This window comes from Aphelocoma coerulescens, chromosome 17 (genome assembly GCF_041296385.1).
Source record: "Aphelocoma coerulescens isolate FSJ_1873_10779 chromosome 17, UR_Acoe_1.0, whole genome shotgun sequence".
In the NCBI taxonomy this organism is placed as follows: domain Eukaryota; kingdom Metazoa; phylum Chordata; class Aves; order Passeriformes; family Corvidae; genus Aphelocoma; species Aphelocoma coerulescens.
In genome coordinates, this window is record NC_091030.1 from 10,273,956 (window position 1) to 10,299,829 (window position 25,874).

Below are 25,874 nucleotides of genomic sequence, written 5' to 3' on the forward strand. Positions count from 1 at the left end.
AGTATGTGTTGCTAATTAAAACACTACAGTTCTGTATTTCCATTGCATTGTCTTTTTTTCCTCCTTAAACAAGGAGGAAGAGCTTTCTAATGTCCATGTTTCAAAATATTTTCTTAGCCACTCGAAGCAGAAGTAGATCAAACATGCTAATGGACCAGCATGGAGACCATGAAGGATCCTCCCAGGAGACTATTCCAGAAGTTCAGCCAGAAGAAGTGCTGGTGATTTCTTTGGGGACAGGTCCACAGATTACTCCAGGAATGATGTCAGAAAACGAGGTATCCAGAAACGATGACATCTCAGATGTTTTGAACCGTGCAGCCTCTGTCTTCTCTCAGAGCAGAGCAGTGAGGTTGAAAAGCTAAGTTTGGTAGTAAATCTAGATGGGAATTAAAATCCTTACTCCGTGTTACTGAACTTGGGGGTTGTAGCTTTCAAATTTGCCTTTGTTAGGTGGGGTTTTTCCCTCACTTAAGAAGCTTAAGAGTGAACTTGGGCTATTGTTTCTGAGCCTGAAGAAACTGCTGTGTGTCTCTGCACACCCTGTCCTTTGGATCCAGGGACACAGGTGAATGACAGAACTGGAGCACTGATCTTGATGCTTTTGGCAGCTTATGAAAGGCACAGGCCCAGGTTCTCGTGAGGGCAGAGCTGAGCTCACAGTGCCATCAGTGCCTGCAGACTGTTCCTAGGGCAGGGCTGGTGTTCCAGCCTTTTCTTTCTCCAGCCATAGCACAGCTGCCTCTTCCAGATTTGCTCCCTGCCTGGTGCTTGGTGTTATCTCCTTTGGCGGCCTCGTGCAGATCCTTTCCATATTGCACTGCTCTGTGGGGTGATGAGGGAGCTGTGGCTCTGTTGTTATCAGGACATGCCTGATGTCCACGGGGTGGTTCCTTGCATTCTCCCCAGGCTCTGACTTGGGAGGTTGCTGTCTTTTTTCAAACAGAATTTGATTGTTCCATTAACAATTCAAAAACATGTCTCCAGTGTTTTATTTGCTATTTAATTATCTGAAAAATAGATTATTTTAATGAAGTCTTGTTTCTTTCTCCCACTCTCCAGGTGTTAAATATGCAGCTTGCAGATGGCGGGCAGGGAGATGTCCCCATCGACGAGAACAAACTCCATGGTAAACCTGATAAAACCTTGCGCTTTTCCCTCTGCAGTGATAATCTGGAAGGAATATCTGAAGGTGAAGGGCTGCTTAAGTCTTGAAGAAGTTTTGTTGCTCTTTGTTTTTTTCATCCCTTAACTCTAAAAGGAAGGTGTGTTAAATACAGCATCTTGTCTTTGCTGTTTTGAAGGCTGTGCTATTTCACTCTGAGAGCCTGTCTTCTCTCTTAGCTGTTCAGAGAATAAAGCCTGGAGCTAAATTTTGACCTACAAAGGCAGAACTGAGTCTGAGAACTAGGAAGAGAAAAACTAAGTGTGTTTAGAAAGAGAAAATAGAGGGTTTGTTGTTTTTTTTTTTTGAAACTTAAGTGCAGTACTAGTTATTAAGATAATCTAACAGCTCTAAACTTGGATTTCTCAGACTTATTTTTCATCATGTTTTAATGAGCTGTTACATATCTCAGAATAGTTTCTGCACAACTCCTTTATATGAACCTCTGACATAACAAAACACAGGTGTCTGTGGGATGGAAGAGTTTGCATCTTCTGCATTATTTTGTATAACTTCCACAACTTTGTTTTTGCTCTCTGTCTCCTCAAAATAAGAAAACAAATTCGTGTGCAAGTAAATAAACTAAAGGCAAAGACTTCATTGGCTTTTTAGTTACAGCTAAGTACAGTAGTGGTGAGAGTCAGTATTTTGTGTTGGAACTGCCACTTCATTTCTTGTAATTTTTCTCATGAGCTTTTGTGTCCTGCATTGTTAATGCTGTATATTTAGGAACTGTTATTCAAATTAGTTTTAAGGTAAAATCTGTTTTCCCAGGCCCTTCCAATCGCTCCAACTCTGTGTCATCTCTGGATCTGGAAGGGGAGTCGGTGTCGGAGCTCGGCGCGGGCCCCTCCGGGAGCAACGGCGTTGAGGCTCTGCAGCTGCTGGAGCACGAGCAAGGCAGGTGCCAGTTCTCTCTCTCTACAGCCTGAGGTGCTGTAGATGCTAAAGCCAAAGTATTGTGGAAAGAGGTTGCAAAATCGACAAATTCAGGGAAGAAAAAAGTAGAAATTTTCCTTGTGCAATCTCTCTTGTATTTATTTGTGGGTTTGGTTTAGGGTTTTCTTTCTCCCAAGAAATATTGTTTTTAGTCTGTTGTTAGGAAAAGGAAATCGCCTGGAATTTTGAGGCTTAATTCCTTTATAGGAAACTGCTTTTAAAGTTTTGCTTGATATCAAGCTTTTCCCTTCAGGAACAGGGTGATCTGGATTGAAGTAGTCTGGAAGCATCTGGACAATTTTCTGTTTAATATCCATTTGTCAAACACTGAACAGATTGCCCAGAGGTTGTGGTGTCTCCAGCCTGGAGATACTCAAAATATGACTCAACATGATCCTGAGCAATCTGCTGTCCCTGACCAGGGCAGGGGGTTTGGGCTGGAATGGTCTCTGGAGGCCTCAGCTTTTCTGTAATCAGTTGTTCCTCTGCAGGAATTGTATCAGTGTCTTTGCAGCACTACATTTCATTTATTTTTTCAGTCAATTTAGTTGATAGGTCACCGTGTAAACTTCCAGATTTTTCTTCTTATGTCGCAAATGTGTTCTTCCTTTAAACCACTGCCTTACCTGACAGAATAAGGGGGTTATTTGCTTGGAATTTTTTTCCTAATGTAGTCTTACAGGTTTTCAATCCAAAGCAATTGGAGAAACCTTTCAGAAAATTGAGAACTGTTTATTTTTCCACAGCCACAACTCAGGATAATCTGGATGACAAGCTCCGTAAGTTTGAAATCCGTGACATGATGGGTTTGACCGATGACAGAGACATATCGGAAACTGTGAGCGAAACCTGGAGTACAGATGTCTTGGGAAGCGACTTCGACCCCAACATCGACGAGGACCGGCTGCAGGAGATCGCAGGTAACTGCTGTGCTCTGGGTAGGTCCTGTGCTGCTCTGGAGCCGAGGCTGCAGAGCCCTCCTCCTCCTCCTCCTCCCTTCCTCAACAGGGGCATTTCCATGGATTCAACTGGAGATTTGCTGTAGGAGGACTTTTGTGTGCATGACCTGGACTGTTCTTAGTTACTCGTTTCTTTTCAACATTGTGTTTCCTGATTGCTCTATTAAGGACACTTAAGATGTGTTCTTACTTTTCTCTCTAGAGCTGACTCCCCAGGCCCAGCTCTAGCCATACGCTCCGGCTTTACTTTTGCAGGTGCAGCTGCAGAGAACATGCTAGGCAGCTTGCTGTGTTTGCCAGGTTCAGGATCCGTGTTGCTTGATCCCTGCACAGGTTCAACCATATCAGAAACCACAAGTGAGGCGTGGAGTGTGGAAGTATTACCAAGTGATTCAGGTCAGAATCGGGCAGTTTTTGCTTATTTCTTTAGCATGACTCTAAGACTCTTCCAGAGGCATAGAATGCAAAACAACGGCCTCTTCCTCTTTCTTCAAGAAATTACTGTCCTAGGATTAAGTTAGTTTTTGTGAATACTTCCAGAATTAAAAGGACAAAATGTTCCTAGGCAGAAAGAAGATGGAAAGCATTGGGAGAGACTTCTGTTACTTAAGAAATTCTTAAGCTCTGAAGGGGAAGAGAAGGGTTTGCAAAGCAAACTTGTGCTTTCTTTCCTTCCCTGTGGTGTTGAGTAGAAGCTATCCAGGACCACGGTTTCCTTTGGTTAGTGGAGATGTGACTGTATCTTGTTGTCTAAGAAATACAACACTTAAAACAGTAAACACTCCTTAGCATGCCTGTGCAGACAGAGCATTGCTGTCTGTGCAGAGTCCTGCCTTCGGTACTAAAGGATATAAGAAAACTCTTGCTGAAGTGGTTGAGTTACCTTAAAACTTGATACACTAAATCAACACCCCCCGCTTCCTTCTGCTTGTGAATGTTTAGGGAGCACGGCATTGAGTAATGATACTTTCTCTCTCCACTCTCCGTTGTCTCCCTTTTGTAGAGGCTCCAGACTTAAAACAAGAGGAAAGACTCCAAGAACTGGAGAGCTGCTCTGGGCTGGGTAGCACGTCTGATGACACAGATGTGAGGGAGGTCAGCTCTCGGCCCAGCACTCCCGGCCTGAGTGTTGTATCAGGTGTGTGGAACTGTCTCTGAAAACGCTGCTCTATCACAGCACGGTCAGCACTCACTTTGCTGCACGTGCTTTATTTATACATCACTTCACTCATAAAATAACATCCTGCACTCATTCTGGAATTTTCAAAGCAGTGATTCTTGTTCACCTCACAGAAGAAATTTAAAAGGCAGCAGAGAGGTGAATGCCCTGTGTTGCAATAGCAGTGGTTAGCAGAGGAGTGTTGCTTTGGAAGAAACTCCAAACTTTCTTGCATTTAGTTTAATTATCACAACTTGTTTTATTTAAGTCATAGCTCTAGTTCTTAATGTTCTGCAAAGTATACAAGAGTGGAGTGTCTTTCTAATGCCCCTTGTCAGAGTGTATTCATGGCTATGGTAACACTTTTGAAGATGTAGAGCAGAAATAAACTGTTATTTCAGCAGTATAGAAATTCTTGGTGTCTGTAGGTGCTACTGTGAGTTAGAACTTAATTATTCACTGTCCACCAAACATTTTAACAGCCTCAGGATTTTTGCTTCTTTGCTCTCTGAAAGACTATTACAGATGCTTCTTTTGTTATGTGTAAGGTATTAGTGCAACATCTGAAGATATTCCTAACAAGATTGAGGATCTCAGGTCTGAATGTAGCTCTGACTTTGGGGGAAAAGATTCTGTAACAAGTCCCGACATGGATGAAACAGCCCATGGTAAGTTAGTTATCTGGAATCTCTGATAAACACAAGTGACATTTATGGAATCCTGAAATTTTACAATTTCTCCCAATTTCAAAGTGCTGGTGACTAAGCTTAATATTTTCCTTATTTGCCAGTACTGTGTTTGTTTGGCAAAGAGACTCCAGTCTGCTGCTTTGCCGTACTAGAGCTTGAGTACTAGATCTAAGCTTCCTAATTCAGTTTGATTACATTGACTATCCTCTTGCATTTTGGAACTGGGCTGCTCCTCAAGAATTCCCCACTTTTTGTGATGTAATTCTTTGATCATTTCAACGTACTACAGAGATCTTTCCGTACAGGAATATCTTTACAAATACTTTGCGGTATAAGTTTTGTAAACTTTTGTTGCTGAGGCCTGTTTTTCCAGCGTCTCTCATGTTGGAGGCAGTTTTGGCATGGCGCTAACTTTGTTCTCTCTGTATTTCAGGAGCCAGTCAGCTGACATCTCCCCCTTCTCAGACAGATTCTTTGCTTGCATTGTTTGACCCTCTGTCCTCAAATGAGGGTGAGTTATAAAGATTAAACTTTGTTTTAAAAATAGGCATTTTCAAGGCTTCTATGTTAGTACCAGGTAATTTAGAATAATATTAAAAGAAATGTGTGTGACTTCTTTTCTGCTTGTGACCACAGGTGTGTCAGCTGTAGTAAGGCCTAAAGTGCACTATGCAAGACCCTCTCATCCACCTCCAGATCCACCCATCTTGGAAGGAGCCGTGGGAGGTAACGAGGCCCGATTGCCAAACTTTGGGTCTCATGCTTTAATTCCAACTGACCTGGAAGCCTTCAAGCAGAGACATTCGTACCCGGAGAGGCTGGTCCGCAGCAGGAGTTCAGACATCGTGTCCTCAGTCCGGAGGCCTATGAGTGATCCTGGGTGGAACAGACGTGCTGGGAATGAGGAGAGGGAGCTGCCCATGGCCTCCAGCAGTGCCGGGGCAGCGGTGCTGGCAGCCGCCTCTCAGTCCTCATCGTCATCTCCCAGCAAGGACTCCTCCAGGGGAGAGGTGAGCCTTCTATTTATCATTGTAATTTTATCTCTCGTGCCCACTTTAACTATACTTGTAATGCCAGAAGGCTGGAATTAAATGTCTTTAGCCAAGGAATTACAACACATGTTTGTTACCCTTTAAACATTGGCCAGTAATGTTTTATAAGATAAAACAGATGTTCAGAGTGGCTTAAGTGGATCTGGCTTCTCTTGAATTTACTGGATGAGGTTTACTGGATTTGGTGGTACTTCAGAAACAGATTCATTGTACTGTTAAGCTGCAGCAGCCTGAGAATTAATTTTCTTTAAAAAAGTAATAAGTGAAATCTAAGATTCTTTATGACCATGGGCTTGCTTTTGCAGGATACCCTCTTTAGAAGAGATATTTCTGACTTAATCTGCTCTCTCTGCTCTGCTGTAGTTCTGTTTTTACAGTCAGTGTAGCAAAAGCTGATGTGAAGGAGAAATTTTCTCTTTACACTTGATTTGGTAAATGCTCAGATGTAGACTCTGCCCTTCCGCAGATTGAGGAACGGAAAGACAGTGATGATGAGAAGTCTGACAGGAACAAGCCCTGGTGGAGAAAACGTTTTGTGTCTGCCATGCCCAAAGGTAGGATCATGTCTGTCTGGGTTTGGTACTTCAGTCAGAGTTCACACTGCCTTTATTATATCTTTAGTCACTTTTATGGTTAAAGTATAAATAAATATGTAAATAGAAATGGGAAGCTACCTGACTCCCATGGCTAGTACTTCCCTAGAGTGTGCTGTACCTCAAAGGCAAAACTGTTCTGCCTGACCTCATATCTGTTAAAGGTGGAGCTGGCTATAGGTGATGACAGTACAGTTCTGCTCTACCCCATGGATAAGCTTATGCTTTTATGGAAGTAGATTTGATGAAAATTTTATGCATTAACCACTTCCTTAAAGTTTCTGCTATTTGGCCATTATCTCAGAGTAGTCTTTGACGAGGTTCCTTGCATTTTCAGCTCCGATTCCATTTAGGAAGAAAGAAAAACAAGAAAAAGACAAAGATGACATGGTGCCTGACAGATACGCAACACTTCAAGGTATGTGAGTAACATCATCCTAGTAATTTTCTCTCAGAACATGCCTCCTGGAGTTCCAGAGTGCCCACCAAGTAGCTATTGACAGACAGGTATGTACTGTTGTAGTTCATGTTCAGAACTGGCATTTTGAATAAGAAAATAGATAGGATTTCCTGACTTGAAGGCTGTTTTTAAGTTGTCACTTGTCTGTCTGTGCATGTAGTGGAATCTCAGCTCAAGTCCTCACTTCCCCCCCCCTCATTATAGAGCTCCTGTCCTTGTCACAGCTGAGCTGTAAGGATAGCTGTACACATAGTCCTGTAATAGTTACTTCAGTGTTAAATTAAACATGGTTTGAACCTGGGTGTTTTGTTTTCTGTTTGCCTGATCCTTTCTAGAAGTCTTCAAATATCCAAGAGCCATTTGTGTAGGCAGTATAAATGTGCTGAGGATCTGCTCAGGATCTGACTTCATTTGTTCACTTTGATTGTACTGTTTGTCTTCTGGTTTGCTTCAGACTTTATTAATACATTTGAATTTGGGCTACGTGGGACACAAGCAGCTTTCTTTGATCTGGCTAAAAACAGAGCGCAAATGTGTAGGCTTAAGTTTTTGTATTTGCTTTCAGTTGGCCCAACACCAGGGTAACTCCTGCTGATTTTTATGGTCCTTTCAGATGATCCCAGCCCAAGGCTCAGTGCACAGGCACAAGCTGCTGAGGACATTCTGGACAAATACAGGAATGCAATCAAGAGAACAAGTCCTAGTGAAGGAGCCATAGTGAACTATGACAGTGCAGGTGAGAACCTGGCTTTTGTAATCACCACCAACATAGTTTCTCCTCCTTAAAGATAAAAACACTTCAGTATTCTAGACCAATGTTGGTATTAGCAGCTGAACAGTGTGACCTCTGAACAAGGAATGTTTTTGTCAAATAATCTGTGGGACAGTCCCTCAAAGGCTGGGAAATAAATTGGTATTCCCAAGGACAGCTCTTTCATATTGCCATTGAGGGGGCTGGTTGTTGATAGCACATCTCTTCCTACCAGTTTTTTGATTTGTTTTGTTTTAAATGGCACTGAAGAAGTGTATTGCCCTCCAAAGTTTTTGGAGTTTCTTTTTAGGAGTTTCTAGGTTGTATGTTTTAATACTCTTTTTTCATATATCCAGAACAAGCTGGTTTATTTGCTGTCTCCATTCTCTCCCTGACCTTAGAATAATGAGCAGAAAATTAGTCTGGTTCCTTCTTTTGACTCCTCTCTTCAGGTGTAATGTGTTTTTCATTTCCATAGAGGCAATTGGGGATGGTGAGAGCATGCATGACTCCCCACGGGATGAGGCTTTGCAGAACATGTCTGCAGATGACCTCCCAGACTCTGCAAGTCAAGTAGCACAGCCACAAAGTTCTGCTTTCTCCTATAGGTAAATATATTTGCAGATTTTGTCTTACCCACAAAGTAGAATTAAGAACTGAAGCTGTGTGATTGGTTCCCACAAGAATCTTAATATAGATTCATTGTAAACTTTTATGTGCTTTTAGTTTTAAGCATCTCAAACTGTCATATTTCCATTGATGAAGGAGGGATTTTATAACCTGAGAGGACAAAGCAGTTCAGTGTTTAGGAAAATCCCTTTGAAAATGGTGCTGGATCAAAAGAACTGATATTCTAAAGTCTTGACAATGTTGTATATTAAAATGATGTTAAATAACTTCTAGGCAGTATTAAATAAAAAAGAGAGTAAAGACTTCTTATTGAAGAAGCAGACCTCTCATCAACTGTGTTAAGAAAATATTCTTCCTCTTTAAGGGATGCAAAGAAGAAATTGAGGTTGGCTCTTTGTTCAGCAGATTCTGTTGCCCTCCCGATGCTGACACATTCAACAAGGAATGGTCTCCCAGACCACACAGACCCTGAAGGTAAAGGTTCTTTGCACTGTGTGTGTCTCTCCTTGTCCCCATGCAATGGCACTTGTACTGCGCCATTTATGGTCCCTTCTCTGCCACAGATATTGGGGGCACAGGCTGCCTTTTGCCCCCAGAATGTTTTCATTCTTACTCCACAGACAAACCTGCCATCTCAACCTGGTCTAAGATTTTTTTTGTAATGAAATATCACAGATACAGTGCGGGTAGAGCCTGAAGCTATAGAATAGACTCTCAAAATACATGTGCTTTTGGGAGTTGTGCTACTTGAATGATTTACTGGGTCTTTATGTTGACTTAGTATAAATGTGTTGTGTTGTGTCCCTTCATTCACTCTAGGTTTATTTGCAGACAGGTGAATGTGTCACCTTATCTGGTCCTCTTCACATTTCAGAATGGTTCTAAATGCTAGATACAATAGTGATGTGGAAGCTTATCCTCTGATACCTGGAAAATTCAAAAAAGGCTTATTAAATTGTTCTGAAATAACATTTATTGCCTAATGTACAGAAGTTTTATTTTAAACCATCAATGTGTTTCCCATATTCAAAAATACTTTATTTTCATCGTGCCTACGTTTCTTTTCCTTAATATTTTTCCTTTGTTCTTTATTAGATAATGAAATTGTGTGCTTCTTGAAAGTTCAGCTAGCTGAAGCCATCAACCTGCAGGACAAGAACCTGATGGCGCAGCTGCAGGAGACGATGCGCTGCGTGAGCCGCTTCGACAACAGGACCTGCCGGAAGCTGCTGGCGTCCATTGCAGAGGACTACAGGTAGTTTGTCCAGTGTCTCATTAACAATGGGTTCCCAAATTCATATATTTATTCTCTAGCAGATTGGGAAGATCCCTTTTGTTTTAAATTGTACTTAGTCAAACCAGGTTATTGCATCTCTGCTTCCCCACAAAACAATGCAATTGTCTCACCCATGTGAGGCAAACTTCCGAATTCAGGCATTGTTTTGTTTCAAAAGCAACAAGTTGAAGAATCCTTTGCACTACGACTCAGCAGTCTGTAAAGCTATTAGCCTCTGTCGTTATTAACAACCTGATGTAGAGCCCTCTTTGCTTTAGGAAAAGAGCTCCATATATTGCTTATTTAACTCGCTGTCGCCAAGGCCTGCAGACGACCCAGGCGCACCTGGAGAGGCTGTTACAGAGAGTCCTGCGAGATAAAGAAGTGGCCAACAGATACTTCACTACAGTGTGTGTGAGGTTACTGCTGGAGAGCAAGGAAAAGAAAATAAGGGAGTTCATTCAAGGTAAGATTAATGCAGACCGAAGTGTTTATATTCCTTTACTCCATATTTAGGTGCTGACTTGGGTTAATGTTTTAAAATATGTCTTTTGATCTGAGTAGTAGATTCCTAAAATGATTTTAATATTAGATGGTGAATTAATGGCTAAAGAGACAGATTACTGTGACTTTACAGTATGTTGTGGCAGCTAAGCCATGGCAATTGTCTGCATTTTTCTTGGGCTGAGAGAATGAAGGTAATTTGACCTGACTTGGCCAAAGAAATTCTGCTAAATCACATTATCTGCCCCATGGCAGAAGCATGAATACTATTAATGATTTTTTATATCTACTGATACATGATAAACTAAGTTGCAGCATTCAGTTCTTAGTCTAGAACCTACGGTTGCACCTTAGAAGATATGGGGGATAGTAATAGTGTGAATCAAGTGACTCAAAGATTCAAAAATATCACAGCATAAGAGATAGTGGCACCAAGAAACTCAAAAACAGACACTTATACCAAACTGGTTCTGTGTTCTCTATGCACATACCTGACTAAATGAAGTACCTAAGGAATTTGGAGTCAATTCTTGCTCCTGGAGCATATAGTGCTGCATATTAAATGTGCCTGAAAAACCTATCAGAAATAATATTTTTTTTACTTAAGTGAATGTTTTCTCTCTTCCTCCTTTTTATCAGATTTCCAGAAACTCACAGCAGCAGATGATAAAACAGCCCAAGTAGAGGACTTTCTCCAGTTCCTGTACGGGGCTATGGCTCAGGATGCCATATGGCAGAATGCCAGTGAGGAGCAGCTCCAGGATGCACAATTAGCCATAGAGCGCAGTGTGATGAATCGCATTTTCAAACTCGCCTTCTACCCTAATCAGGATGGAGATATTTTGCGTGACCAGTAAGTTAATGGAATTTGAAGGATTTGTTTTCTCTTTTGCAGTTGGTGCAGTGGAAGCTGTGCAGCCCTCCTGTGACAGGCTTGTCTGAGTCAGCCACACAAACTCATGTTTTTGTTCAGAACATTTTGTAAAAGAACAAGGAAGGGCTTTAGCATAATGTGCAAATGTGTTTGCAACAAACTGCTAGAGCAGAATAAAGTTGTAAGATTTGGGATGCAGACTGTCAGGTCTGCAAGTGTGTGCGCTGAGAGAATGATCAAAACCTGTTTCAGGACTGGATGTCATCCATTTTCTGGTTTGACTCAGTATTTTCCATGGATTTGGGGTTTCTATGGTTTAGAACAGATGCTGTTGGGATGCTCTAGAGGATGTGTGGTTGTTCTTGGCTGTACAGAACAATCCTCTGCATCTTCACTGACCTGGTGTCCATCAGCTGTAGGGCCACATTCCTGAAGATCTTTCTGGTCCTATCAAACATAAAACAGGTGGGAATCCCCAGCTGGCTGGCTGCTGCTTACTTTTCTCTCTTATTTTTTGTGTTTTCAGGGTCCTTCACGAGCACATACAGAGGTTATCCAAAGTAGTGACTGCAAACCACAAGGCACTTCAGATACCTGAGGTAACAACTCCTTTCCTTTGCTTCTGTATGTGTGTTGGGGTTTGGACTGGTACTGTGATGGGGAGAGGATTGTTCTGTTTGACACTTAGAAGGGTTGCTTTGCTGTCTGTGACAGCTGAAGTATCCTGCAGGAAAAATACACTGTACCCATGTGTCTTCCATTTACCCAGCACTTTCATTTTTCTCCTGGCTATTAGGGTAGCTAAAAGCAGGTTGGTGGGCTCAGGGGGTCTGTCAGGGGCTGCATGTCTGCAGCTGCCTAGTTCTCAGTTCACACGTGAAGTGTGAGTGTTCACAAAGCTGCTGGTGAGGAAGAGAGCACTTATGGCTCTGCCTTCATCTGGAACAGGGTTCTGAGCAAGTCATGAAGAAGAACAGGGTAATTTTGTGAGTTGTCCACAGAGTACTGGCTCCTTACAGTGTTTTTACAACCCATGAGGAAGCCACCTTCCCTGTGAGTGTAATGTAGCCATCTCCAAATCACAGACTCAGAGTGGGTTGGGTGGGAAAGGCCCCTAAAGCTCACCTCGTCCCACCCCCTGCCATGGGCAGAGACACCTTCCACAGACCAGGGTGCTCAGGGCTCCATCCATCCTGGTCTTGGACACTTCCAGAGGTGGGGCAGCCACAGCTTCTCTGGGCACCCTGTGCCAGGGCCTTGCCCCTCTCACAGGGAAGAATTTCTTCCATATATATAACTTAATTCTCCCTTCTTTCAGTTTGAATTTATCTTGCCTTAAAGCTTCCCATTTCTCCAGAGCCTGTGAGCCTCTGGTACTGCAACTCCTCTGTGGTGCACAGCAGTAGCTTGACCAAATGAGGACTGGGTTGGTTTCTCCCCAGGTGTATCTCCGGGAGGCACCATGGCCATCGGCGCAGTCCGAGATCCGCACAATAAGCGCCTACAAAACCCCCCGGGACAAGGTGCAGTGCATCCTGAGGATGTGCTCCACCATCATGAACCTGCTCAGTCTGGCCAACGAGGATTCGGTACCTGGGGCAGATGATTTTGTTCCTGTTCTGGTCTTTGTCCTCATAAAGGTGAGTTCTTTTGCAGAGATCACAAACCCCAGTTAATTCTTGTAATAAACAAACAAATTTAGGAGGAGAAATGATGCCTGTGGGTCATGGGAAGCTGTCCAGGCCCAAACCCAGGTCTGATTCAGCAGGATTTGAATGGGAATGTCAGAAATGTGGTCACAGTTACGGTTTTTGAATCCAAGCAAACTTTACATTTGGAACCAAGGAAACTGGGGTGCAGATGTTGTGTGTGGAGTAGAGTTTGTTTGAGGCATGTCCACCAACATCTGTCATCTGTGCCTGCTTCATGCTGTCCTCTCAGGACCAAGATCCACACCAGGACTGACTTGGGTTGTGTTGCTGGTCTTTTTTGGCATGAGTGGAGAATGGTCTGACGTGTAAGATGCTAAAACAACAGGTTTTACGTGTGTTGAGGTCCTGATGACCTTCACAGTTTCTGCCAGTGTTCCCCTTCTTTCTCTTTGCCTGCTAGTCATTTTTCCTTGTTGGAAAAGTGTTCCTTTCATCAAACCTGATGCCTCCTGAGTGTGTGAAATGGGGCTGGTGAGGATAAACAGTCCCTACCCTGCAGGTAGGTTACATACTCTGTAGGATGAGGATCACTGCACAAAGGGAATTGTGTTTCTGTTCTGTATCTTGCGGCATTTGTTGATGTTGAGCTTTGCAAACAAGCTGTGAGTATCTCTCTCTTGTCCACCCCCAGGCAAACCCCCCTTGCCTGCTGTCCACTGTGCAGTACATCAGCAGTTTCTATGCCAACTGCTTGTCCGGAGAGGAGTCGTACTGGTGGATGCAGTTCACGGCAGCCGTGGAATTCATCAAAACTATCGATGACCGCAAGTAGCTTGCACAGCACAGGCACGGGCAGACTGTGAGCAGGGGAGGAGTTTCTAAGAATGTACAACAGCTGCAAAAGCTGAAGAAAAGACTTTCCTTGTAAAATACTGTACAGAATTGAGGCATTTTAAAACACACCTTTACTAATCTAATTAATTTAACAGGTTTTCCTCTTCTCTTTGGGTTGCGTTTTTCTCCCCTCTAGATACTGGCACTGCAAAAGGGACCACAGTTTTCAGGTATTTTGGAATCTCAAAACATTCAGAAAATTCTTCATGCTTTCTCCACCACCCCTCTTCCTGAATTCTTATTCACATGAATAATTCACTTCATTTAATTTCTAACAGAAAACTGAAAAAAGAGGAATCAGGGCAGCCACGTAATAAACTTTCTAGTTGAATACACCTTTTATTAAGAAAACACCAGCCACACTGAAAGTTACCGGTTATATTTCACCTAAGTTTAAAATCTGAGAGGACAGTGTAAATATTATATAATTATATTTAATGCATTGCAAGTATCTTTGGACTTACTATCCTTTGAATAAACAAGCAAAAGCCTCTCTGACCTCTAACAGGTTGTGATGTACCATGTTTTGGTGACAAAAGGACTTCTTTAAAAGGCTAAGATTTAAAAAGGGCAAACTGAACTATTTATTAAGATGTAATTAAGATTACTGAAATTTCTAAAACTGGAATTTATAATAGGGCTTATTAGCTAGCTGAACACTTCTTGGCTAGGGCATTAGGGTGTTACAGAGGTTTGGATATATAGAGGAGAGGGACTGTAAGTTACAATAGAGAAGTCTAATATAAAAAAGGAGAAATAAAATACCTTACTGTAATATTTTTTCTGAGCTATTGTGTATACTGTACAAACCCCAAACAGAGATCCTTAACAGAACCTTGGGCTGTAATATATATTTTGATTAGTGACATTAAATACATATGCCAGGGGGTTCAGTGAATGTTTTTACTAAATGTTCTTTGTGTTGTCTGCTATGCAGCAGTGCAAGTTTTACTGTTCATAAAAAATATTTTAAAATAATATAACACTGTTCTTTATGAAACATATCATGACATCAGTTCAGGGTGTTTTATAGATTTCTCACCCCGCCTTCCCCTTAAACTGACAGTTACCAATTTAAAGAGGTTTTTATGCACAACACCACATGGGTTTTTCATGAGTGAAGTGGTCTGGGGCATGGCCAGTGGGTGTTGGCTGTATATAAGCACTTGCTGCTCTTTTTCAGCTTGAATACAGTGAAAAAGGACAGTGAGCATTGAACTTTTTCATGTCAGTATTATTTCTTGCTCTTTCCAGAGTGTTCATTGCACTTCTGACAGAGGGATGTGGTAAGACTTGGTGTCTGTGAGTGGTAAAGAAAATCTTTCTCACATTCTTTTCAAAGCACGATTGGTTCATTTTGTGTGTGTGCATTTTGATGATTAAAACCTGTAAACAACTAGTACTTGGGAAAATCATGTGGTTAATTGGAATTAGAACAATTTGTGTAAAACATTGAGTGCTTGATTTGGCTGTGCTACTTGTCAAGGCATAATAAGGAAACTTCCTTTTTAGGGCTCTCAGATACAACTCAGTCTAACAGTTTTGCCAAACTAATCACAGGTGAGAAGGTGGGATGGTAACCTTTTCCTTTTATTTATAGTCTTTCTCCTCTGTTAGAGACTCAGTTTCGTGGAGGAGCAATACTCAGTTGAAACAGAATTCTTCTGATCTGCCTTACTTGGTGACTCAGTCTGTGTAGCATTGCAATATTCTGGTTATTTAGCCTTGATGGGTTTTTGGTGCTGAACAGATAACTCAATATTGCAAGCACAGCCCTGACCAATAACACTCAGCAGCAAAGCACAAACATGCCCTTGAAGATATGGCCAGATCATATCAAAAAGCAATATAAATTCATCTCTATTGAAGTGTCCTGTAATACGTAATTATTACTTGAATATCCGAGATGTTAAGACTGATGTTTGAAAGTTCTGCAGTTTGGGTATTGGTTGAGGAGAGTATTTGTGGGATCCCTGAAGAAGACACAAGGACATAGGAGGTGTTGATCACCCTCTGTGTTGCCTCTCTGCTGGCCTGGCTCACAGGGTTTGGTCAGCACCATTGGGGCTTTCAGGTTCACTCTCCTTTATGGAAGGGGCAAGAACCATTTCCTTCACAGCTTTTATCACTTGGTTTCTCTGCATAGAAAAGTACTTAAAAGAACTGGAGTCTTTATTTTAATGTTACTTAGTTATTTTAAAATCAGTAGGTGTTTCAGTGAGCCCCAGGTGAGCTGAGAGTTTTTGTAGCAAGATGGTCCTTTGCTTCTTTTTTCCAGCCTACTCTGAAGGTCCTTTATATAGTCTTGATAGGTGTAGTTAGAGAATTAGGCTTTCCAAAGAATTAAAAACCTGCCTGTAATGTCCTTTTACTGTTTTCCCTGGTGTCCCGTAATGTTTTGTTTTAAAATGCTAAATTCCGTGTCTAGGAAGTGATGTTGTTAGGTTTGATGTGCAATAGTGAAGGTGAAAAGACACTGCATAAAGGACCAAAAGCACCAGAACTGCTGCCAAAAGGTGCCAGCCATGGGCCTGTTGCTGTAATCTCGGTGCTTTCTGTGAATTAAACTACTTCAGCCACTGGAGGAGGAATGGAACATTTTGGGCAAAGTGGAGCAGGAAAGATCCTTGGTAACAGGTCACAGTCAGGGACTTCAGGCTCGGTCGTTGTCTCAGCACCGATTGTTGGCACGTTCCGAGGAGCTGCCACTTAAGCAATGGCATATCTGTGCCTGGGAATGTTACAGAGGTGCTGGTTTCCTTTTTGGGTAGATGAGGGAAAGGAAAGGGCTGGGTTTTTCATCTCTAGGAGATTCCTTTGTGCCCCTAAGTGAGATTTCTCTTTAAAAGTTTTTTAAATCCTCTTTAAGGAGAATCAGAATGTGTCTGGCCTATCAAGGATTTGAGTTTAAAAGTTTTTGTTTTGAAGACCTTTTACTACCAAATGCTGAATGTAACTGCCATAAACTTCAGGAAAAAAAGCCACGAACATGATGCTGTTTCCTGTGGGTGAATCTGGTGAGCACAGTGTTGGTTCGTATTGCTTGAAAATGTTCTTGTTCTGTTAAGCCAAATTGTCACAGAATTGGAGAACTCACTGCCGTGGGAATGGGGTGGGGGAAGGGGGTAGGAGAGGGGGCAGAGCTGCTGGCAGCAGAACTGTGTGTTGGCACGAGTGAGTCACAGTGTGCCTGGAGAGCTGGAGCAGCAGGAAAGCAGTGGGAACAGAGCGGGAGGGATGCTCGTGTCTGGATACAGCTGGGGAAGTGGTTGAGCCTGTACTACTTGAGAATTAACCTCTGCTGAGTTAGTAGTGTGTGTTCTGTACCTTTTAATTGTGCTTTACCTCTATTGAAAAGCTTTGTACTGCCTCTCCTCTTTGGTAAAGCCTTTATAAATCTAAATTAACGAGCTTGCACAATCTTGTATACAGGAACCCCATCTTGTCTCTTAACGTGATTATTAATGTATTATTCTGTAAAAACTGATTAAAAGGAGAGCAGTTTAACCGCCTGGCTTTGATGTTTCTGCCTTGTTCCAGTGCCATCAGCAGTTGTGCTGGGGATAGCAGTGCAAGTGTGAGCAGCTTCCCACTAACTCAGTGTGGTTTTGTGCTGGGCATTGCTGCTCTGCTCCGTCCTCACACCTCACAGGGAAGGGACGTTGGCAAAAAAGAACCAAAATCCAGTAAAGGGGAGAGGAAGCTCTGCTACATTGACACAGAGCTCTTCAGTTATTATTTTAAATCTTCAGCTTGGCTGTTCTAGCAGCTTGAGAGGAGAGAAATAGCTCTGCCTGCAGCAGGAGTGTGCCTGTCCCTCTGCCGGCTGCTGTTTGATGCCTTGTTGGGAATGGTCAAGTCCAAAAGTATTACGTTTGGCATTTTATTTCTTAGGAAATGTTCATTTCTTCTGATGAGACAGGAGGATTTCTTCAGCTGTCGTGCACCCACCTGGTCTCGCTGCTGAACGGGGCGGGCGGGGCCGGGGCGGGTGCGTGGTGGTGACGGTGCTGCCATGAGCTTGGTCCCCGCAGTGTTATTGACCTTGATTCTCTCTCATTTGCATCCAGCATTTTTCATCCTCTGGAATATGGTGTTTGGGGACCTTTCCATCATTAAGTGGATTTACAGCAATTTCCTTATGTGTTTTCTCCAAGGGATTCTGTTATGAGAGGCACATTAAATCTCCATTAATACCTCATTATCCGACTGATAAGATTACCATGATAATGAGGCAGAAATTCTAATTGTTTCACTTCTTATTGTGCCTTTCATTAAATCATATACCTGGAAGCTGCTGTCAGAGTGGGGATCTCCAGCCTGCAGAGCTTGGGCGGTGACCTGGTCCTGTGCATCCTGGTCCTGTCCCACGGTACGTGAGGGATCCTGGGGTGTCCTGGCCTTTTCTCCTGGGCTCCTGTGCCTCCTGCCACAGCCTCTCCTCCATGGCTACCCTACCAGAAGGGCTTCCACTGGCTCCAGGGCCCTTGGCAGCCTGCACTGGGAGCATGGATGTGGAGAAACTGTTCCACGTGGCCCCATGCCCGCGCCGTGGTTGTACAGAGCCGCCTGCTCCTGAGGGTGGTTAAGCACAGGGGTGTGCAGCCTCTGTCGGAGCTGTTACAGCCCATCAGGTCAATGATCCATGAACTAAAAAGTCTCTAAGCAAGAGCAATTATTGTCTATCATGTGTCAAAGGCGCCCGTATTGACCCCGATAGATGGAGCCATTATGGCCTGTTGAGGCAACGATCCATGAACGGGGTTCATGGCAGCAGAGGTCTGGACACGCCACACCCGCGCCGTCCTGCCCGGCACCGCGAGGCTGAGGGATGCACAAGGTGAGGAGGCAGGGACGGACTCAGGGAAGGCAGCAGTGTGGATGCTGCCAGCTGCCCTGTCCTGCCGTGGGCAGCCTGGAGCCAGACTGAGGTGGGGAATGGCTCTGCTGGGCCCCAGGGCTCGCCACGGGATGTCCCCCAGCTCCTGCTCCCCTGGTGCCTGCACAGGGATTCCCTGTGACCAGCACGACCTGAGCTCTGGCTGCGGGAGGGGAGACACCTCTGTGGGGCCCTGTTGGTCAGACGCTGCTGGTGCGAGCCCCTGCCTGGTCCTGACGGGCAGCCCACGGCCGTGCTCACCAGGAAACAGCGCAGAGCCCTGCTTGGCACTGGATCCAGCTCTGCGTCCGCCAGGCCATCCCTGCTCTCGGTCTGGCTCTCAGGCTCAGCTAATGAGGCACGGAGCCCGTGGTGGATTGCACCTCTTGCCCCGCGGGGCCGGGAGTCCCCCGCACTGCCCAGGCCCGCTGTGAGCCCCGGCGTTGGCTGTGGAGCCGCTGGCAGCGCCCGGGGCTGGGGGCCAGGCAGGGCCGTGCTGCTGTGACGGGAGAAGGAGCCGGGCCCTGGGTCCTGGCCCCGCCCGGGCTCCTGGCGTCCGGATCTGCCGAAGAACAGAACGTTATCCTGCACAAGGGGTCTCAGGCTCCTCCTGCGCAGAGATGTCTCCATAGTAACTGGCACATTTGGAGGGCAGGAGGCACAGAGGACGGGAGACAAAGCCTGTGCGGGAGCGGCGGGCAGGGACCCTCGGGCCCGCGGTGCTGCTCGGCCGGGGCGAAGGCGCTGTCACCCCGAGCCCCGCTGGCATCGGCTCAGCACCGGCCCCGCTGCTCCGTGAGGAGGCAGGTGTGGCACTGCCGTGGCAGCGCCCCGGTGCTGGTGGCAGTGCCCCTGTCCCTGTGGCAGGGGTGGCTTTTGGCACCAGCCTGCAGAGCCAGAGCCGCGGCCGTGGGCCCGGGCGGGGCGGCTGCGGGTCCGGCTGCGCTGCGGCACCTGGGCCGGGCAGGTGCGGGTGGGCGGCGGGGCCCTGCGGGGAGCGGGCACTGCCCACCCTGCCCACTGCTGCCAGCCCCGCCGGCAGAACCGCACTGAGCCACGGCGCCAGCAGAGTCGTTGGGCTGGGGTTAATCAACATTCATTCATGTTTCCAAGTGTAAATTGAGCATTTGTTTAATTATGTGTAAGCAGCAATACATTCTGGCCATTATCTAAATCACTATTTTATTTCCTGGATGTGGTTTCATAATGCCGGGTTTGTGCTCCAGCCTCTGCATCATTAACAGAGAAGAGTTAATGAATATAAAAGCGTAAAGGCTAATTACACTTTAATTTACAATCATGGTCTCATTTTGGGACCACATGAAATCTGTTTTGAAAACAATTAAAACAAAAAAAAAAAGCCCAGTGAAGGTCTGGTGAGTGGAAGGGTTTTGGCACAAAGCGAGCAGTGCCGGTGGTCACCAGGCCCATGGAGCTGTGGCTGCTCGGCACTAGTGGGGCTGGGGCTCCCCACCACGGGTCCCTCACTCTCCCCTTGGCCCTGCAGGGTGACGCAGGGGACACTGCAGCTGTGGGGACAGTGCTGAGAGATGTAAATTGGAGCCCGAGCAGGAGCACAGTTCACTGGAAGGAGACAAAGATTTATTGGGCTGCAGATGTTGAAAGCAAAATTCAGCGAGAGTGCTGACTCCAGCACTTTGCAGTATTTACCATTCCTGGGGATCCAGTTCTGTGCCTCCCTGCAGGTACCGGTGCCTGGTCCCTGGGGGGACAGTGGCTGAAGATGAAGCTCATGGCAGGAGCGGTGAAGGTGAGCGGGACCAGGCTCTCTCTCTGCCGCACTGTCTGTGGGAGGATCCCGCTGGGCAGCGGAGATTTTGTAACCTCAGGTACTGGGTGTCAGGGCAGCTCCCTGCAGGCTGTGCCAGGCAGAGCCCCTGGGTCTGCTGCCATCATCCATGGCAGAGGCCACAGATGTCCCAGAGCCTCTGAGCATGGTCACAGCTGATGCCATGCCTAGGCCCGGGTCAGGAACCATCCCCACTGGCATGGGATCGCCTTTCTGGATCTGGCTGCAGGTCACAGGTGGGATTCTGGGGCTGAGCTGTAGGCTGGGAGGAGAGCAGGGTCCAGGGGAGCAGAACTGGAGCCTGTGCTCCCATACTTTGCAATGGGTGAATACCTGTTTGTATTTCCTTTATTCTGATTCCCTCAACAATGGGATAAAAGCTGTGTGCTGAGACCAGGAGGGAGCAGTGGCCTCGGAGCCAGAGGCTCATTCTCTTTGCTGGGCTGGCTGCCTGCAGCCAGCAGAGGATATAAATCTCCCTGAGAAAACCACTTTGCTCACACAATTCCAATCCAACAGGGCATCGTGGCATCACTCACTTCTTGTTTTATTTAGCTGATAATCTTTTATTGGGCCAGTTGAGTCCTGTAGAAGCAGGATGCCTTTACTGGCTGCCACAGGCGCTCAGAGCTGGGAGCTCATGGACCCAGGCACTGGGATGGCAGCGATGCCCATCCCTGCCAGGGCTCAGCTCGGACAGTGCTGTGGCTGTGCTGGGATGTGTCTCCCAGGCCTGTCCCCTGAGCTGATGCCCTGCAGAAGCACTGAAGCCCCCGTGGATTTGCTCACCCTGCCTATGGTGGAGGACAGGAGGTGTCCTACTGCCAGGTGTTTCTGGAGGTGGCTCAGGGACATCTGCTCAGGGGGATTTACCGAACTCAGCACTCATGGAGCCAGGGCTCTGTGGGCACCTCTCCTGCTGGTGGATGTGCTGAGCAGGGACAGGGGAGGCCCCCTCACCAGCAGGCACCGTGACAGGCCCTTGCTGGGAGGTGGGTGCCAGATCTCTGCCATCCCCCTGGTCCCTGTGAGCTCCACATGCCTGGTGGTGGGAGCCCATCCCCAGTCTACTGCAGGCACCTGGAAACGCCTCCCCTTCCTGTCCCTCGCCAGGGCCGATGCAGGAGCTGTGGCACAGCTGAAACCTCGTGCATCCCTCAGACAGGTTTGTCATCCAGCTTGTCACTGCGCGGCAGGGCCATGTCACTAATGAACACATCCAGGGGCTGAGTGCCTGCGGTCGCTAATTGAAAGTGCACACAATTGGGAATTCATGTGGGTTAGGCACAGTCCTTGCACTAACAGGGGTTTGACTTTCAAAAATCCATGGCTACCGAGGGCAGCAAATGAGGAATGGCTGCAGTGCCCTGTCCGTGCTGGGAGCAGCCAGTGGCATCACACGGGTCAGACCTTCATCACCTCCACCACCCTGAGAAATGAGATATCCAACCTGCAGCTGAGGGGGGTGCCAGGGCTGCTGAGGGCTCCGGGTATCTGGGGAGGTGTTGGTTCCAATGTGTTGTGTCTCATGAGGGCTGAAGGCTCACTCAGGACCTTTTGCAGTGGCACTGGTGGTTGCAGGGGTCAGCTGCCCTTGGCTCCCCTTGGCAGCTGCGTGAGGAGGGCTGCGTGCATGTGCAGGGCATCATCAGCTCCCCAGAGCTCCCCCTTGTCAGTGTTCCCACCTTCCCACTAATCCTTGTCATCCCAAATCTTATCAGCACTGATTTGATATTTACTTCCAAATCGTGGATGAACATGTTGAACATCATCATCCGATCATGATTCCCCATTGACAACCACTTTTTGAGACCTGTCAGTCAGCCAATTCTTAATCCTTCTAATGTGAGCTCTATTGATATTATATACAGCTAATTTTTTAATCAAAACGTCATGTGCTATTAAATCAAATGCCGAACAGAAGCCAAAGCACACCACTGCTCCTCAGCTACTTCTATTAGGTAAACTTCTAAATTCAAGGAATGAAACCAAATTTTTTGACAAGCCTGATTTCCCATCCAGCCACGCTCCTGGCTCTGGTTACAGCCCCGCTCACTACCACCTGCAGCTGTTCCAGCTCCTCAGCTTTTCCCCGGGATGGACACGACTGGACGGGTGAGTGTGGCCGGAGGGGTGTGTCCTGCAAGGTTGGCACGGGGCTGGTCGCGCTGGGGGAGGTCTGGGTGCCAGGGCAGAGCTGCTGCCGGGACGGAGGAGCCAACTCCAGGCCACTTCACAGTTAAAGTCTTGGTGGAAAAGTGGGAATTTTCCTCCTGTGCTGGATGCAGCCTCTGACCTGAAAATGCTGGCCCAGCCTCCCCGGATGCGGAGCAGGAGCAGGCGTGCAAATGCGATATGACAGCGCAAGACACACCAATATGGTTACCAGCTGTCCGGCCGCCACTGGGCCGTACTGGGTGGGAAGGCGATGCCCCAGTCACAGATGCATTTCGGGGGGAGGAGGGAGGGCTTGGGCAGGGCCAGGCTTGGGCACGTACGTGCGGGCAGGCACATGCTGCCCGGTGCCAGGTCGCTGGGACGGCACCAGCACTCATCAGACTGGGACCAACCCGCAGGTCCCACTGGTGTCACCCTGGATGGTGCTTGGGTGCAGTTTGGGTGCCTTTGCCACCGTGGCCAAGCTTTGGGGACCCCTGGCTAGAGCCAGGCTGCTAGCAAGCCCCCTGCCCGGAGACCCCCTCCAGCTGCCCCACGTGGGCTCCTGCACTGGTCCATCCAGCGCAAGGCACCTTCCCCAGCTCTGTCCCCGCCAGCTCAACCAACCCTTTGTAAATCTAAATTAATAAGGTTGCACAGCTACAGACACAGGAGCACGGGCTGTGTCTTGTCTTTGTCGATCAATGCTTTCTATCATCCCATAAAGCTGATTAAAAAGCAGAGCAGCTCATCTCACCAGGTTCCGCATCCCAACATTATAAATTTGATATTCCGGTTAATGATTGTCAGCACTGGTGGAGGACACGGAAGCTGGCCAGTATTTGTAGTTTATAATTAATATTGGAGCATTGGAGTTCATATATAATATTGGAGCATTGCTGCAGAGGATACCAAGGAGGAATTTGGGATGGTTAGGAATGTATTATCCCTAAAATGCCAAAGAGCAAGAGAAGGGCAGTCTGTGTGTCCAGCATTGCCCGTGCCAGAGGGACACAGAGTTACCAGTGTCACCTGTCACAGTCACCAGCTCTGTGCCTGTGTCCCCAGTGTTGCTGGAAGGGTCAGCTGAGGGGGTCAGCACATCCCAGCCCTTCCCTGTTATCCGCAGGGAGGCTGCAATGAACAGATGTCTCTGCCCCAGCTTTGGACACAGGGATGTTGGTCCCTCAGGCTAGACGGTGACCTGGTTGCCGATGCCAGCTGCTTGGAGAGCCCATGGATGGATGATGCTGTGCATCCCAGTCTGGCAGCCCTGCCGGGGGTCGCAGCCCCTCGGTGGCTGCGGGCAGGGCTGTGGTGGCTGGTCCTTGGCAGTCGTGTGGCACAGGGCAGAAAGTGCCACCAGTGGGTCCCACAGTCACTGCCTGGGCCAGCACAGGGAGGTTTGGGACTTTCTCCAGAAATAAGAAACTTGACCCCAAAGGAGTGTCCTGAGCTGTTTCTCCGGGATAAAACCCCGTAACTTGATCCGGTCCCGAATGTCATGTCCTGGATCGGTGAGGTGCACGGGGGGTTTGAGGGGATCACTGGCCCTCCAGACAGGAGCAGGGATAGGGGCAGGGATGGAGACAGGGATAGGGACAGGGAAATGAAGAGGGACAGGGAAAAGCACAGAGACCGGGTAGGGACAGGGAAAAGGACAGGAACAAGGGCAGGGAAAGGGACAGGGAGCGGGCAGGGACGGGCGCTGGCGGTGGTCGCGCAGCCTGTGCCGCGCCGAGGGCTGCGATCGGCGGCCTCAAGGTGGCACCGTAAGAGTGGAAACAGCGCGGCAGAACAAAGGCACAGCTCGGAGCCCCCGGCCCAGCTCAGAGCCCCCAGCACGGCCGAGAGCCCCCGGCCCAGCTCAGAGCCCCCATCCCAGCTCAGAGCCCCCATCCCAGCTCAGAGCCCCCGGCCCAGCTCAGAGCCCCCATCCCAGCTCAGAGCCCCCATCCCAGCTCAGAGCCCCTGGCCCAGCTCAGAGCCCCCAGCACGGCCGAGAGCCCCCGGCCCAGCTCAGAGCCCCCAGCACAGCTCAGAGCCCCCGGCCCAGCTCAGAGCCCCCAGCCCAGCTCAGAGACCCTAGCCCAGCTCAGAGCCCCCGGCCCAGCTCAGAGCCCCCAGCCCAGCTCAGAGACCCCAGCCCAGCTCAGAGCCCCCAGCCCAGCTCAGAGACCCCAGCCCAGCTCAGAGCCCCCGGCCCAGCTCAGAGCCCCCAGCCCAGCTCAGAGCCCCCAGCCCAGCTCAAAGCCCCCAGCCCAGCTCAGAGCCCCCAGCACAGCTCAGAGCCCCCAGCACGGCCGAGAGCCCCCAGCCCAGCTCAGAGACCCCAGCCCAGCTCAAAGCCCCCAGCCCAGCTCAGAGCCCCCAGCACAGCTCAGAGCCCCCAGCACGGCCGAGAGCCCCCAGCCCAGCTCAGAGACCCCAGCCCAGCTCAGAGCCCCCAGCCCAGCTCAAAGCCCCCAGCCCAGCTGAGAGCCCCCAGCACGGCCGAGAGCCCCCAGCCCAGCTCAGAGCCCCCAGCCCAGCTCAGAGCCCCCAGCACAGCTCAGAGCCCCCAGCACGGCCGAGAGCCCCCAGCCCAGCTCAAAGCCTCCAGCCCAACTCAGAGCCCCCGTCCAAGCTCAGAGCCCGAAGTCCCTGGACAGAACAGGAGGGTCACGATGCCACCGGCAAAAATCCCAGCACTGGTGAGAAAAGAGGGTCATGAGGGTGGCAGAGCTGGGGACCTTGGGGCACCCACAGCCCCGGCCAGCGCGGGGCAACAGGACCCCCACGAGCAGCCGGCGTGAGGCTCCGCATGGGCCGGGGCCGTGTCAGTCACAGCTCAGAGGCGACCGGGCTGATGGTGTGTGTCAAACACCCCGCGGCTCCAGGGATTTTGGGGTGAGTGTCATGTTCCTGTGTTTCTCCAGGCGTGGGAAGGTGGATACCGTGTGTGTGGTGTGGGGCTGGTGCCCGCTGGAGGCAATGGCACGGACACAGCCGGCCCTTTGGTGCCAGGTGTGATGCTGGGGGCCCCAGCTCCCTCTCCCTTATTCAGGCACAGGGATGCTGATCCTGAAACGCAGCCCAAACCCACTGGTGGGTGTGGGGTGTCCTCCTGCCCGGCTTCCCCCGGCCACCTGCCCCTGCCTGGGCCGTGAGCCCCCGCTGGCTGCCGGGGCACGGGAGGTGCCCTCCTGCTAATTGGAGTGTGCTGAGGAGGAACCCGCTCAGCTCTGCCTGCCTTGACATTAAGACCTAAACTTGCTGTAAAACCAAATGGATATGCACACCCACATCCACGAGGCTTTTAGTTCAGCAACAAGTGAATCCATCAAAGCCCAGCACCTAATTTAATAGCAATAATGAAAGGTGTGCGTCACTATTAATTTAAGCACTCCAACATTAGCCTTGCACTTAGAAACCAGCAAGGCAAAGCTATT

The 25,874-nt window shown here is 47.9% G+C and overlaps 1 protein-coding gene across 5 annotated transcripts in view; it reads left to right on the top strand.

Annotated features, from left to right (window-relative positions):
• GAPVD1 (GTPase activating protein and VPS9 domains 1) overlaps positions 1 to 17,104 on the top strand; it is a 29,145-nt gene extending 12,041 nt beyond the window's left edge. For 3 of the 5 annotated variants that reach the window (XM_069031541.1, XM_069031544.1, XM_069031542.1), the window contains 20 exons: positions 118 to 278; positions 1,063 to 1,192; positions 1,940 to 2,065; positions 2,851 to 3,024; positions 3,319 to 3,459; positions 4,067 to 4,201; positions 4,771 to 4,890; positions 5,345 to 5,422; positions 5,548 to 5,921; positions 6,430 to 6,517; positions 6,894 to 6,974; positions 7,630 to 7,752; positions 8,246 to 8,375; positions 8,762 to 8,871; positions 9,493 to 9,652; positions 9,952 to 10,139; positions 10,817 to 11,030; positions 11,578 to 11,650; positions 12,494 to 12,691; positions 13,395 to 17,104. In XM_069031541.1, the coding sequence (XP_068887642.1) occupies positions 118 to 278; positions 1,063 to 1,192; positions 1,940 to 2,065; positions 2,851 to 3,024; positions 3,319 to 3,459; positions 4,067 to 4,201; positions 4,771 to 4,890; positions 5,345 to 5,422; positions 5,548 to 5,921; positions 6,430 to 6,517; positions 6,894 to 6,974; positions 7,630 to 7,752; positions 8,246 to 8,375; positions 8,762 to 8,871; positions 9,493 to 9,652; positions 9,952 to 10,139; positions 10,817 to 11,030; positions 11,578 to 11,650; positions 12,494 to 12,691; positions 13,395 to 13,535 (2,945 nt within the window). In that variant the 3' untranslated portion in view covers positions 13,536 to 17,104. The remainder of the gene's footprint in view (positions 1 to 117; positions 279 to 1,062; positions 1,193 to 1,939; positions 2,066 to 2,850; positions 3,025 to 3,318; positions 3,460 to 4,066; positions 4,202 to 4,770; positions 4,891 to 5,344; positions 5,423 to 5,547; positions 5,922 to 6,429; positions 6,518 to 6,893; positions 6,975 to 7,629; positions 7,753 to 8,245; positions 8,376 to 8,761; positions 8,872 to 9,492; positions 9,653 to 9,951; positions 10,140 to 10,816; positions 11,031 to 11,577; positions 11,651 to 12,493; positions 12,692 to 13,394) is intronic. The other 2 variants (XM_069031543.1, XM_069031545.1) reach the window with 1 other exon arrangement.
• Positions 17,105 to 25,874: the final 8,770 nt, after the last annotated feature.